A 15,447-nucleotide genomic window follows, 5' to 3' on the forward strand; every position below is an offset into this window, starting at 1 on the left:
GGAAACATTTTCCCTGAGACAGGTGATCCTGAGACAACCACCAGAGAAGAGAATCTCTGGTCTCCTGGTCCAACTGAATTTGAGGAGACAAATCTGCATAATCCCCATTCTACTGTCTGAGCATGCATAGTTGCAGTGGTCTGAGGTGTATCCGAGCAAAAGGGACTATGTCCATTGCCGCTACCATTAATCCGATTGTCTCCATGCACTGAGCCCCAGATAGCCGGGGAATGGAATGAAGAACTCGGCAAGTAGTTAAGAGTTTTAATTTTCTGATCTCCGTCAGAAATATTTTCATTTCTACCGAGTCTATTAGAGTCCCTAGGAAGGGAACCCTTGTGAGAGGGGAAAGAGAACTCTTTTTGATGTTCACCTTCCACCCGGGAGACCTCAGAAAAGCCAATACAATCTCTGTGTGAGACTTGGCTCTTTGGAAAGACGACGCCTGAATTAAGATGTCGTCTAGGTAAGGCGCCACTGCTATGCCCCACGGTCTTAGAACCGCCAGAAGGGACCCTAGCACCTTTGTAAAAATTCTGGGAGCAGTGGCTAAGCCGAAAGGAAGAGCCACAAACTGGTAATGCTTGTCCAGAAAGGCGAACCTGAGAAACTGGTGATGATCTTTGTGGATAGGAATGTGTAGGTATGCATCCTTTAGATCCACGGTAGTCATATATTGACCTTCCTGGATCATTGGTAAGATTGCCCGAATGGTCTCCATTTTGAATGATGGGACTCTGGGGAATTTGTTTAGAATTTTAAATCCAGGATGGGTCTGAAAGTTCCCTCTTTTTTGGGAACCACAAACAGGTTTGAGTAAAAACCCAGCCCTTGTTCCACTTCGATTGGAACTGGGTGGATCACTCCCATTGTATGTAGATCTTCTACACAGCGTAAAAACGCCTCTTTCTTTGTCTGATCTGAGGCCAGACGAGAAATGTGGAACCTCCCCTTTGGAGGAGAACCCTTGAATTCTAGAAGATATCCCTGGGATACAATATCTAACGCCCAAGGATCGTGTACATCTCTTGCCCAGGCCTGAGCGAAGAGAGAGAGTCTGCCCCCTACTAGATCCGGTCCCGGATAGGGGGCTACCCCTTCATGCTGTCTTGGTGGCAGCTGCAGGCTTTTTGGCCTGTTTCCCCTTATTCCAGCCCTGGTAAGGTTTCCAAGTTGCCTTGGGCTGTGAAGCGTTACCCTCTTGCTTTGCAGCCGGAGAGGATGAAGCGGGGCCGTTCCTGAAATTACGAAAGGAACTAAAATTAGCTTTGTTCTTTGTCTTAAAGGACTTGTCCTGAGGGAGAACATGGCCTTTTCCCCCGGTGATTTCTGAAATAATCTCTTTCAATTCAGGCCCGAAGAGGGTCTTTCCTTTGAAAGGGATGTTCAAAAGCTTGGATTTAGATGACACATCGGCCGACCAGGACTTTAGCCATAGCGCCCTGCGTGCCAAAATGGCAAAACCTGAATTTTTTGCCGCTAACTTAGCTATTTGGAAAGCGTCGTCAGTGATAAAAGAATTAGCTAGCTTAAGAGCCTAAATTCTATCCATAATTTCCTCATATGAGGTCTCAGTCTAGAGAGAGTCTTCCAGCGCCTCAAACCAGAAAGCGGCTGCAGTAGTTACAGGAATATTGCAGGCAATAGGCTGGAGAAGAAAACCTTGTTGAACAAAAATTTTCTTAAGTAAACCCTCTAACTTCTTATCCATAGGGTCTTTGAAAGCACAACTGTCTTCAATTGGTATGGTTGTGCGTTTAGCAAGTGAAGAAACAGCCCCCTCCACCTTAGGGACCGTCTGCCACGAGTCCCGCGTGGTGTCAGATATGGGGAACATTTTCTTAAAAACAGGAGGGGGAACAAAGGGAACACCTGGTCTATCCCACTCCCTAGTAACGATATCCGCAATCCTCTTAGGGACCGGAAACGCATCCGTGTAAACAGGGACCTCTAGGTACTTGTCCATTTTACACAATTTCTCTGGGATCACCAAAGGGTCGCAGTCATCCAGAGTAGCTAATACCTCCCTAAGCAAAACTCGGAGGTGTTCTAGTTTAAATTTAAAAGCCAATGTATCTGAATCTGTCTGAGGAGGAATCCTTCCTGAATCAGAGACTTCTCCCTCAGACATCAAATCCCTCGCTCCCACTTCAGAGTGTTGTGAGGGTATATCGGATACGGCTACCAAAGCGTCAGAATGCTCATAATCTGTTCTTAAAACGGAGCTATCACGCTTTGCAGGTAACACGGGCAGTTTAGATAAAAATGCTGTAAGAGAATTATCCATGACTGCCGTTAAGTCTTGTAAAGTAAAAGGGTTAGACGCGCTAGAGGTACTAGGCGTCGCTTGTGCGGGCGTAACTGGTTGTGACACTTGGGGAGAGGCAGACGGGCTACCCTCGTTACCTTCAGTCTGAGAATCATCTTGGGCCACATTCTTAAGTGCAACAATATGATCTTTAAAGTGTATAGACATATCAGTACAAGTGGGACACATTCTGAGATGGGGTTTCACCATGGCTTCCAAACACATTGAACAAGGATTTTCCTTAGTGTCAGACATGTTTAACAGACTAGTAGTATACACAAACAGGCTTGGAAATTACTTTAATCAAATAAAAAACACAATTTGAAAAAACCTTACTGTGCCTTTAAGAGATAAAAAGAGCACACAATTTTACAAAACAGTGAAAAATGCACCAATCTTTTTGAAATTTTCACAGTATGTACCTAAAGCCTTAATAAGATTGCACCACAAGTTGCAAAATGATTAACCCCTTAATGCCCAAACCGGAGCAGCCTAAAGCCAACACCCGGTTAAAATTACTACAGCACCTTGCCACAGCCTTGCCCTTAGGGAACAGATTTGGGGGAATATAGCTTCTTTAAGGCCCTCAAACAGCAGCAGGACGCTCCATGTGAAGCAGCATGAACTTCTCTGCAATTCCAAGTGCGCATCTGAGGCGTGAAATTAGACCCCTCCCATTCTACTCCGGAGCTGTGAGGCCTACTAAATCACTCCAAAGTGAATAAAAAACAGCCATGTGGGTAGTAACCCCAGAAAGAACCCAAAAGGGCTTTCAAAGTGTCTTGCAAAACGATTTTTTCTTAGCTAAACAATCGATTGCTCTGCATAAGTGTCAACCAGTACATTAGCCCTATTATGTAAGCATTCAATTCCTTACTAAGTCTGTGAATGGGGATATTGTCAGTCTCTTCTAGCATTATCTCAGTCTTGTCTAGAAATAAATGACTGAACATACCTTATTGCAGATCACCCTGCAAACTGTTCCCCCCAACTGAAGTTTTCTGGTACTCCTCAGTCCTGTGTGGGAACAGCAGTGGATTTTAGTTACAACATGCTAAAATCATTTTCCTCTCAGCAGAAATCTTCATCACTTTTCTGCTGGAGAGTAAATAGTACAAACCTGTACCATTTAAAATAACAAACTTTTGATTGAAGATAATAAAACTACAATTCTAACACCACATTCACTTTACCCTCCCGTAGAGAGACCCTAGTGCTTAGAGCCGGCAAAGAGAATGACTGGGGGGTGGAGCTAGAGGGGGAGCTATATGGACAGCTCTGCTGTGTGCTCTCTTTGCCACTTCCTGTAGGGAAGGAGAATATCCCACAAGTAAAGGATGAATCGTTGGACTGGATACACCTTGCAAGAGAAAAGGTAATGGCTGGTAGTAAACTTCGTAGTAACCTCTGGTTTCAAAGCCAAGCAGCAAATTGACAGCCAGAGGTTCATAGTGATAGAGTTACAAATATTTTTGTGATTGGCATTGAAGATAATCACTTTTAATACCTAGCTTTGGTTATGTTTTTTAAATCCAGCTTTATTATAGTTCAAAAAAGTACAATTAACAATTAAGCGATGCTTAGAAAATTAATTACAATTGTAAAGAGGTCACAACACTTCCCTGTAAGGACATAAACCAGATCAAGGTATTTTTCAATTTAAGAGAAACTAACACACAACAGAAGTTATTTTTTTTAGCCATCTGGATTTTTATCCACAATTCATAGCGACAGGGTGCTCCACTCCTTTCTCAAGTGTATTGAGAGGGCTTTCAATTTCACACCCATTCCAAGACATCTGTTAACCTTTCAGTAATCCATTTGTCTAAAGTTTATCAAATGCATTTGGGCCATGAAAACATCCCAATTACATTGAATTGAAGCAATTTAACACAGGTACTCCAATCAATTATAGAACATGTTTTTGACTCTTAATTTTCTTTTTTCTTTTTCCAATTTGGACCTGTTGAAAACTCACATCAAGCAATTGGTAAACTTTTTGCAGTTAACAATGTTTTCAGTTTAAATTACATTTTTTTAATACAATTTGTACACAGAATAAATAAGATCGTATAAATGTTTATAATTGTGATGTAATGTTTGGGAGTTTAAACATTTTAATTATAAGTATCCTCAAAATGAAATGGAATTATTAATTGCACACCTCATGGACAGATATCGGGCTAGATTACGAGTGGCATGCTGACTGTTGCACGCAAGCAAAAAGGGTTTTCTTGCGGCTCTTTGCACGAATTGGAAGTTGTATTACAGGTTAAAGTAAATGCATTCGCTCAAGCACAATTTCATTTATTGCGTGTCGGGATAGCGCATCTTCAGAGCTCTGGTTAACTCTTACGCTCAACTAAAAAGTTGCAGAAAACATATCAAAATTATATTTAAGATTACAGTTACAATCATTAAACACTATCTAAAAAATAGTAAATAAAAAAGTTATAAGGGATCAAAGATATGAGATCTCAGGTGTTATGTTTATATGTGTGTACACATTTATTTATATGTGTATATACACATACTTGAGAAAATGCGATCAGGTTTGCAAAACTTGTTGTGTGTTAGATTTTTACTCCACTTTTTGCGATCCATTGAAGTCTATGTGAGAATATGTTAATGCAGTTGCAATATTATAAGTACGGCTTTTTACATGCGTCGGGTTAGAGCTTGTGCAAAAACTTTTTACTTTCAACTTGTAATACACGTGCAACCAGACATCCCCAAAAAGCTTACTTCTAGTAAAGTAAACTAGTAAGGGGGAGCAATAAACAGCGCTCCACTCATAATCTAGCCCATTATCGTGAAACCTTTGCATTCAAACATATTAGGCAGTTATCGTCATTTTTAATTTAGTTATCAGTCATGGTTTACTTTGCCTATGGCCACGTGGCTTTTGCTTCCATGAATGCCTTTGAAAAACCTCATGAAAACCTACTTGAAAAGCATGTGATTTACCTGCTTCCTGTGCATTTTTGTTTGTTTTGTACGTATTTCCCTACTTAAAAGCAAAAAGGAATGTCAACATGAAAATTAATGTCATTTGAGTGTATTTTCAAATTGATTAGGTTGGAAATTAATTTAAAAAAGACAAAACATCTGAGCTGCTATGATATATTTTTACAACGTTTCTGATTAATTGGAATCGGGGTTAGGGATAGGCGAACGTTTCTAAAAATTCAAAATTTAAAACAAATTTTTATACATTCGTTCATTCGAATCGAAATTTCGAATGTTTATATAACATTCTAACATTCTATTTTCGAATTTTCGTTTTCAAATTTTTCAATAAAATTCGAAAATATTCGCTAGAATAATAGAATGTTTAGCTATGTATTCATTCAATTTCGAAATGTAATATTCAAATTCGAATGTGACATTCAAATTCAAAATAGTATTTCTAGTCTACAACTGTGTTTAATAAATGTAATATTCAAATTCGAATGCTACATTTGAATGTAACATTCGAATTTGAAATAGTATTTCTAGTCTAATACTGTGTTTTAAATGTAATATTCGAATTCGAAAGTGACATTCGAATTCGAATGTGACATTCGAAAACTGTAAATAACATTCGAAAATCACACATTCGAAAATATTCGTTAGAATAATAGAATGTTTAGCTATGTATTCATTCAATTTCGAAATGTAATATTCAAATTTGAATGTGACATTCAAATTCAAAATAGTATTTCTAGTTTACAACTGTGTTTAATAAATGTGATATTCGATTCGAATGTGACATTCGAATTCGAAATAGTATTTCCAGTCTAATACTGTGTTTTATAAATGTAATATTCAAATTCAAATGTGATATTCGATTTGAATGTGATATTCGATTTAAATGTGATATTTGATTCGAATGTGACATTCGAATTCGAAATAGTGTTTCTTGTTTACAATAGTATTTTATAAATGTAATATTCGAATTCGAAAGTGACATTTGAATTCGAATGTGACATTCGAAAACTGTAAATAACATTCGAAAATCAAATTTTTAAGAATATTCGTTCTGATCAACATTCTATTATGTAAATCGAATTTCTACAATAACATTTGTTCTAACATTCAAATTCTAATATAAACACATTCGCCCATCCCTAATCGGGGTCCAGAGTTGCTATTACTTAGTGGCCCTTATACTGTGGCTTGATTGTGCGGAGTCTCTGTCTTTTAAAATTCCTCTTTTAAGCAATATATAAGATACACTCTACAAGTAATAAACGTAATGGGGCATTGACATCTGCTCTTACCGTTGACGTTAACCCTGCGGATATACTGCAAGAGCAGCCTTCCATCCATAGGATCCATCTTGTCACAAACTCCGGCACTCCCTGCACATAGTTCGCTGTGCATGTTATGTAGGGCGTGAGCCATTGCATATACTGCATCAATCACAAACTGAACTTTTCCTTCCTGCTCGTATATGGAGTCTTTTCCAATTCTCTCTTCACCTGCAAGGACAGACGTTTTTAAAAACAACAGTATTTTCCTAAATGTGATAACATGGAACTAATAATTGTGCTGTGTATTGGGTGTAGATAGTATAAATCACTGTTCTAGATGGACTAGATCTGATGGTAGTCACAAGGCTGGATTGGCCAATCAGAGCACCAGGAGATTTCCTGGAGGCTCACAGTAGCTGGGGCTGGCCAGTTACAATTTAATGGGGTGGTGTTACTGGTGAGGCAATGCAGGTGTATGGCCTCTCTTCTTTACTCCTCTAAACTATACTTATTGAGGATAAACGTATTTCCTTGTAAGTTTTATGTCTTAGACCATGTACCATATAGTAGAACTTCTTTAAAAGGCTTCTAGTGTATAGTTAAGTCACATTATGAGACAGAGTAACACTTTGTTTTAAAACACGAAAGAAGGACAGTACGGATTCTGGCGCTCAGTTAATCCCAGGTGTATCGCTGGTCTGAAAGGACCCAAGCTGGTTTTGCCGTATGGTAGTGGAGAGTTAGAAAGGTAATATTCACTATGATTTCAGTGGGTGTGTATTCTCCAAAAGACACCCAAAACAGGATACGGCTGAAATACAAAAAAGAAGAGACAGGCGCAGCCCGACTCAAGAGTAATAATTTTTATTATGTAAGAGCACACACACATAGAAGGCAACTTACAAGACAAAAGAATTAAAATGGCACATCAATATCGCTGCATCATTGTGTTGCACCCAGGGAGCAGATAGTATCTAGAGAGCCCAGGTATTTAGCAAATCCACCTTCTCAGTCAAAGTGTTTGGGGATAGCAGCTGTAGCCAGTCAATGGAAAAGCACCGGGCTGATGCAGAAATACTGTGTGATGATTTAAAAAGTTCTCTACGCGCGTTTCATCTGAAAACCGTCAGACTTTTTCAAGAGATTCAATGATAGTGTATGACAACAGAGCTCTTAACCGACTTATAAAAGGGGCATGGTGTCAATTTCCTGTTGATGTTAGCCAATGAGAGTGTTTAAAAAGAGGCTATAGATTTCATACATAGCAATATGGTACACATATAATGTAACAAGTTACAAAATAATGACACAATTGATATATAAAATGGAGTCATAAAAACCTAATAATACATTTAAAACATTAAAAGTATATTAATGTGCTAGTCCAGCTAGTGCAATAGCTAAAAGCATATCATATATGAGTTTATTTCTAAAAGGAATAAATATAAACAGAACTATTGAATGGAAAAGCTGTCATCAAATAAACAACTAGTTAAAATGTATTAGTGATTTGATAAGGATACTAACAAAACTAAATACTATTAATGATGCACATAATGTCATAGATCCTATTATGGGTTATAATGAGAGATACTGAGAAATAATTAAAAATAATGATAAAGAGCTAATGGTAATAGGAAATGAAACCTAAAAAGAGGAGTCATCCCAATGGCTATATGGAAATAAAAGTAATATTCAAACAATGTAAGTATCCTAAGTAAGAAACATATAAAAGTGTAATCTTGATTATAATTTTAAGAGAGCTAATGATGTCTACTCAGGTTACATAAAGGCCTGTAAGTCTAATTCAATATTTAGGCCTTGTGTGTTCTAAGACCTGCCTTGATGTTATTGACATGTTCATTAAATCTTGTTTGCATATTTCTTTTTGTTCTACCTATGTAGATCAAATTGCAACTGCAGCTTAAACAGTGTCCATGAGCATTTCCACAAATGTCATCTTATGAACCCCAAGGATCTGAGGATCAAGGTTATAGATTGGATTCCTAACAATAAGTATTCAAACAGGCTTATCACTTTAAGATGCAGAGAATCCTATTGGATCTACACATTAGGCGCTATGCACCCACAAGGCCTAAATATTGAATTAGACTTACAGGCCTTTATGTAACCTGAGTAGACATCATTAGCTCTCTTAAAATTATAATCAAGATTACACTTCTATATGTTTCTTACTTAGGATACTTACATTGTTTGAATATTACTTTTATTTCCATATAGACATTGGGAGGACTCCTCTTTTTAGGTTTCATTTCCTATTACCATTAGCCCTTTATCATTATTTTTAATTATTTCTCAGTATCTCTCATTATAACCCATAATAGGATCTATGACATTATGTGCATCATTAATAGTATTTAGTTTTGTTAGTACTCTTATCAAATCACTAGTACATTTTAACTAGTTGTTTATTTGATGACAGCTTTTCCATTCAATAGTTCTGTTTATATTTATTCCTTTTAGAAATAAACTCATATATGATATGTTTTTAGCTATTGCACTAGCTGGACTAGCACATTAATATACTTTTAATGTTTTAAATGTATTATTAGGTTTTTATGACTCCATTTTATATATCAATTGTGTCATTATTTTGTAACTTGTTACATTATATGTGTACCATATTGCTATGTATGAAATCTATAGCCGCTTTTTAAACACTCTCATTGGCTAACATCAACAGGAAATTGACACCATGCCCCTTTTATAAGCCGGTTAGGAGCTCTGTTGTCATACACTATCATTGAATCTCTTGAAAAAGTCTGACGGTTTTCAGATGAAACGCGCGTAGAGAACTTTTTAAATTATCACACAGTATTCATGCATCAGCCCGGTGCTTTTCCATTGACTGGCTACAGCTGCTATCCCCAAACACTTTGACTGAGAAGGTGGATTCGCTAAGTACCTGGGCTCTTTGGATACTATCTGCTCCCTGGGTGCAACACAGTGATGCAGCAATATTGATGTGCCATCTATGTGTGTGCGCTTACACAATAAAAATTATTACTCTCGAGTCAGGCTGCGCCTGTCTCTTCTTTTTTGTATTTCAGCTGTAACACTGTGTTTTGGGTGTTTTCTCCAGATCAACTTATGGGTACTCATTTTCACAGTGAAAATAAGCCATGGATGAAATAGGGTTATAGGATGCCTATATAACAACAATCTGGAATTTTGTGTATTACAAACAGATAAAATTTAATTCCCCCAAAAAATAGTTGGAGGAAGGATTATCCCATTAATCCCTATAAAAAAATGAGGTGTGTGCATTCTGCAGGCTGAAAATAGGACTGGCCAGCCCCTGGGTACTCACTACTAATAAATTTGCTGCTATCAATCAAAGTGGGTCAGGCACTGCACTAAAACCTGTACACAAGTAGAGTGGCACAAGCAGTGTGGCAGCACACAAGTAGTAGCTATAACTATTACTTTTCATGGGATCCTCTATAACATAAGAGTACCAGAATCCTATGACTGCAGCTATTGTTAGCAGTAGGCCACAGTTGTACAGTAGATCCCTCTTTTGTAGTAAACTAAAACAAAGTTACACTCTGAGCAATGCATCATAAACCTAAAAGTACAAACCAAAAATTCTGATGAAAATATTGTGATAAAAATAAATACTTATAAAACCAAATTTGATGATCACTTGGCATATGGCTTTATAGGTATTTATTTAATTTATCACAGTATTTCCATTACATTTTTAGTTTGATCTTTTTGTAGTAGCTCTTTAAAGCATGTGTGCTACTGTTTTTTGTTGCGGCACAAAAGATTATATACAAACTGTACACAATGTGAAGGATCAAATGATCCTCCATATTAAGTGCAAACACTGCTGACCTGTCCTCTTCAAGGTGACTGTAAAACCTAAGGGCCTCATGATCAAATGATCTACAGGTTGGAGAGAAATTATAGTGCAGACTTCACAGGGGCTGAACTCACTGAATTCTCTAAGAAAAAGAGTGGAACCTGGAAGTCCCAGAGAGATGAGAGATGCCTTCCATAGAAAATAATGAGACTCTCCAAAATTTAGAATTTCACAGAGGAGAGTGAAGTTAACAGTGCACCACCTGAAATTGGTATAAAGTCTACGTTTGCATTAAATACAAATTTAAACTGAAATATTTTCACCACAGTCTAACTTGCATTTGCTTCTTATTTAGTTCACATTATTTTTATGTCAGTTAAAAAAGTGTATTGTGAATTTTAAGCAAATTTCACCTGCTTACAACTGGCGAGATAAATCAGTGAGAACTACTGGTGTAAAATGCTTAAAGCATGTAAATATTCTGAGAGAGAGTCTGACACAGCTTGGTAACACCCCTGTTCAGCATCATTTTAGATCATCTAACCATGAGCGGAGAGCTTTATGGGAGTCAGCTTTCATCTCTGTAGGACTTCCAGGTTCAGTCTTTTTCATAGAGAATTTTCTCCAAGCTGTAGAATCTTTGACTATCAGGGCCTCAGACCTATGTCCTATGACTATGTAACTATGAAGCTACGTTGCTAAAGTTATAATCAATGTTTAAATAATGTGTCACAGAGATGGGCTAAAACTCCCGGTGGAAGAGCTCCTGGAACTCAGTGCCGGAACGGAATTGAGCTCCATTCTGCTGTTGCTTTAAAGGGGTGTCGATCGAGTAGGTTGCAAGGGATCAAGTTGGTCTTCTTTGTATGTTGTCTGCAATTTTATGAGACATCTAGGGATACCACTTGTTTGGGGGTTCTACCAAACACTGTTGGGGACTTTAAGAATGCCTGGAACAAGCATAAGGCTATCCTACGAACTAGATAAATTTATACTTTTAGGAAATATCGAGCAGACTGGCTTTGCATATGGCTCTTATCTGCCGTCAATATCGAGGGCCCTACTTCAGATCAAGAGGAGCCAGATTCCCCATTAACTGAGAGTAACAATTTTGGGGTTAGTTAGGGCTTTTTAGGGTGTTTTTTTTAATTTAGAATAGGGTTTGTTATTTTTAATTTTATTTTGTAGTCTAGGTCATTTATTTTATTTTAGTGTTAGGGTTTAGTTTTTTTTGTTTTGGGTGTTTTTTTATGAGGCATGTAGTTTAGTGTGAGGTATAATTTTTTTTTATTTTGGATACTGTAGTTTATTTTTTTTGCAATTTAGTAATTTATTTTATTTATTGTAACTTAGTGGGGTTAGTGTAGGGGGGGTAGTTTAGAGGTGTTGGGTAGAGAAGGGTTAGATTGTGTTTGGGGTTTTGTGGGTTAGGTTTATTTTTTATTTATTTTTTTACTTAGATTTTTTTTTTCTAACTTAGGAGGTTTAGTTTACAGGGGGGTTAGGTGTTAGGTTAGTTTGCATTTGGCTATGTGGCGGCATAGGGGTTCATAAATAGCTAGATAATAGAGGTGGGTATGTGACAGCATAGGGTTTAATGGTTAGATAATATGAGTGGGTAATTGGTGGCATAGGAGTTAATAGTTAGATACTTGCGGTGGACATGTGGTGGCATAGGGGTTTATAGGATAGTACTTGCGGTGGGTATGTAGCAGTTTAGAGGTTAATAGTTAGAGACTTGCGGTGGGTATGTGGCAGTTTAGCTATATTATTTTAGTCCTAGTGGAGTAATTCAGTTTAGGGGTATTATGATTAGAGGATAGGCAGACAGCAGTAATATTCAATGGATTGTTTACTGTACATCGCCAATAAGGTCGGTGCTTCTGGGTGTTGTCTAAGCCATCATCACTGACTGATGTCGTGTATAGTAAACGCCTCTCTGCAATGATGCTCTGTCGAGAGCTTGGAATATTCTGACAGGCTTGCTCGACCGATCTCATTGAAAATGCCACTTCGTAGCACTTTCGATCATCTGAGCCATAGTCATTTGACCATTTAACACTTTTTACAGTTTTGGGCTCTTTTACAAAAAAGTAAAAAAAAATTAGGTAATGTCTCTTGAAATTTACCATGGCCAATCTCAGACGGCCACAAAGAGATTAAGGTGGATATTTATCAAAGCCTCAACTATGCTGCATTCGCCGGCACAATACGCTCGCCTAACATCGCCTAACAGGCCGCGAAACCTGAATATGTTCTCCATATTTATAAAAAAGCTGGCAAAAAGCCGCGCACCAAGTACGGGGTGATGAGCATCGGATTGTTGTTAACTAACAGTCTTCGATCTCGCTGCTATTCGGCTTTTTACCAACTTTATTTATACCCGCTAACTTTACATTAAAATTACAACATCCCTATCTTAAAATAAATTTAAACTTACCTGTAGAATTAAAAGACAATAGTTCTAAACTATTAATTAACCTACCCTAACTATTATACTAAAATTACATTAAACTAGCAATTAAATTAACTATTACATATTAAAAAACCCTATCCAAGTCCTGACTGACACTCCCCCTCTGAAACCAACACCTTACACTACTCAAATTATTTAAATCTACTATTAAAAATTACTAAATTACCCCAAAAAATAAACGCTAAATTACAAAACAAAAAAACACTAAATTACAAGAAAAAAACCCCCACAGTATCAAAAATAAAAACGATTTACACCTAATCTAATAACCCTATCAAAATAAAAAAGCCCCCCCAAAATAAAGAAAAAACCCCTAGCCTACAATAAACTACCAATGGCCCTTAAAAGCGCCTTTTGCGGGGCATTGTCCTCAAAGAAATCAGCTCTTTCACCTGTAAAAAAATTACAAACACCCCCCAACAGTAAAACCCACCACCCAACCAACCAACCCCCCAAATAAAAAGCCTATCTAAAAAACCTAAGCTCTCTATTGTCCTGAAAAGGGCATTTGTATGGGCATTGCCCTTAAAAGGGTATTTAGCTCTTTTACCTGCCCAGACCCTACACTAAAAATAAAACCCACCCAAAAAAACCTTAAATAAAGCTAACACTAACCCCCGACTGTCCACTTTTTTTAAAGTTCCGTTTGAAGGATCCATCCAGCCAGCAAGAAGTCTTCATCCGGGAGGCAAGAAGTCTTCATTCAGGCGGCCTCTTCCATCCTCTTGGATGAAGACTTCACCGGATGGATGAAGATGGAAGAGGCCGTCCGGATGAAGACTTCTTGCCCGCTGGATGGATCCTTCAAGCGGAACTTCAAAAACTGTAAGTGGATCGTCTGGGGTTAGTGTTAGGTTTATTTAAGGGTTTTTTGGGTGGGTTTTATTTTTAGAGTAGGGTCTGGGCAGGTAAAAGAGCTAAATGTCCTTTTAAGGGCAATGCCCATACAAATGCCCTTTTCAGTCAGGGCAATGGGGAGCTTTGGTTTTTTTAGATAGGCTTTTTATTTGGGGATTGGTTGGTTGGGTGGTGGGTTTTACTGTTGGGGGTGTTTGTATTTTTTTTTACAAGTGAAAGAGCTGATTTCTTTGGGGGCAATGCCCCGCAAAAGGCCCTTGGTAGTTTATTGTAGGCTAGGGGGTTTTATTTTTTTTGGGGGGGGCTTTTTTATTTTGATAGGGCTATTAGATTAGGTGTAAATCGTTTTTATTTTTGATACTGTGGTTTGTTTGTTTTTCGTAATTTAGTGGGGGGGGGTTTGTAACTTAGCATTTATTTTTTTGTAATTTAGCAATTTTTAATAGTAGATTTAAATAATTTGAGTAGGGTTAGGGTTTTTTAATATGTAATATAGTTCAATTGCTAGTTTAATGTAATTTTAGTATAATAGTTAGGGTAGGTTAATTAATAGTTTAGAATTATTTATAAATTTGTCACACTGTATCCAAAAGGTCTCAACTCAGAGCTTGATTTATCTCCATTCCTATTTGAATGAACAATCTGAACATAGACAATATGTGTAGAATTTGTAATACTTTATAATATGTGCATGGATCATTAAAAATAGATCTAAAACCTTCTTTTACTATTATCGGTCATAGTAATACATTATATATACTGTATGTGGTCTCCCTTAACTGTTATGTGGAAAAAATTGATGTAAACACTACTTTTATTAAGTTTGTATGTTTATAAATCAATGATGCTCATGCTTTTGAACAATTAGCTACATACCACATTTTTTTAGAAATGAGCAATGGAATAAAAATAATACCACCTTAAATAAAACCAATTAACAACGGACCAATAAGAAAGTCTCACAGGCCTATAAAACCCCCAGTATATATATAAAAGCCCATAATAGGGTGAAACGAGTTGAAGTTTAAGGCCTATATATTTATACAGGGTGAGGTATATCCCACCAAGGATTTTATCGTTAACCAGCTATCTATGAACTTTCATTTGTTGAAGTACATAACCTGGGTTATATGCAATATCGTCATCGAATCAACTCATAAGTGAAATCCATTACTCTGGACTTGAGTGCTATATAGCACTAAGAGCAAGTACACTGAATCAACTTGAATTAATTTGTCATCTTGTATTGGTGATCAACTTAGATTGCATTTGGAAAACCGTTACAATCTGTGACATAATCAAACGATCACATGAGAGCAAGCTGATACATTGTAACATTACGCTGTGAGGAGGGTAAGTGAGCCAGCCTGTTGATCACAGGTACAACAGGACGTCGGGCGTACCTCTCCACAGGACCCATTCTGACAGTGACGTGCACTCATTGGAGGCAGGTGAGGCAGTGCCTCCCCTGGCCAATCTAGGTATTACAGCCTATTTTTATATAAAAATTAAAAAAAATCTTTTTTTTTTCATTTTTTTTTTAAATAAAAAGGTGACCCCCCACCCCTCCACCAAAATCAGTACTTTATTAAGATGTGTTACTGTAAAAAAAAAACGTAATGCATACATTGACATTCATATTGCGCAACTAGAGTCCTGCCAGCTATCCTTCTATTGCGCAATATGAATGCAAGGTATTGTGGAAGTCTATGGGCCGTTGAGACACTGCCACCAGGAGGAG

At 37.4% G+C, this 15,447-nt stretch overlaps 1 protein-coding gene across 1 annotated transcript in view; it reads right to left on the bottom strand.

Moving 5' to 3' along the window:
- The window catches only part of LOC128643247 (metabotropic glutamate receptor 6-like), a 228,276-nt gene that overhangs the window by 36,789 nt on the left and 176,040 nt on the right, over nucleotides 1-15,447 (bottom strand). The window contains exon 6 of the mRNA XM_053696236.1: nucleotides 6,571-6,771. Coding sequence (XP_053552211.1) covers nucleotides 6,571-6,771 — 201 coding nt within the window. The remainder of the gene's footprint in view (nucleotides 1-6,570; nucleotides 6,772-15,447) is intronic.

Source organism: Bombina bombina, chromosome 12 (assembly GCF_027579735.1).
Source record: "Bombina bombina isolate aBomBom1 chromosome 12, aBomBom1.pri, whole genome shotgun sequence".
NCBI classification, from domain to species: Eukaryota; Metazoa; Chordata; class Amphibia; order Anura; family Bombinatoridae; genus Bombina; species Bombina bombina.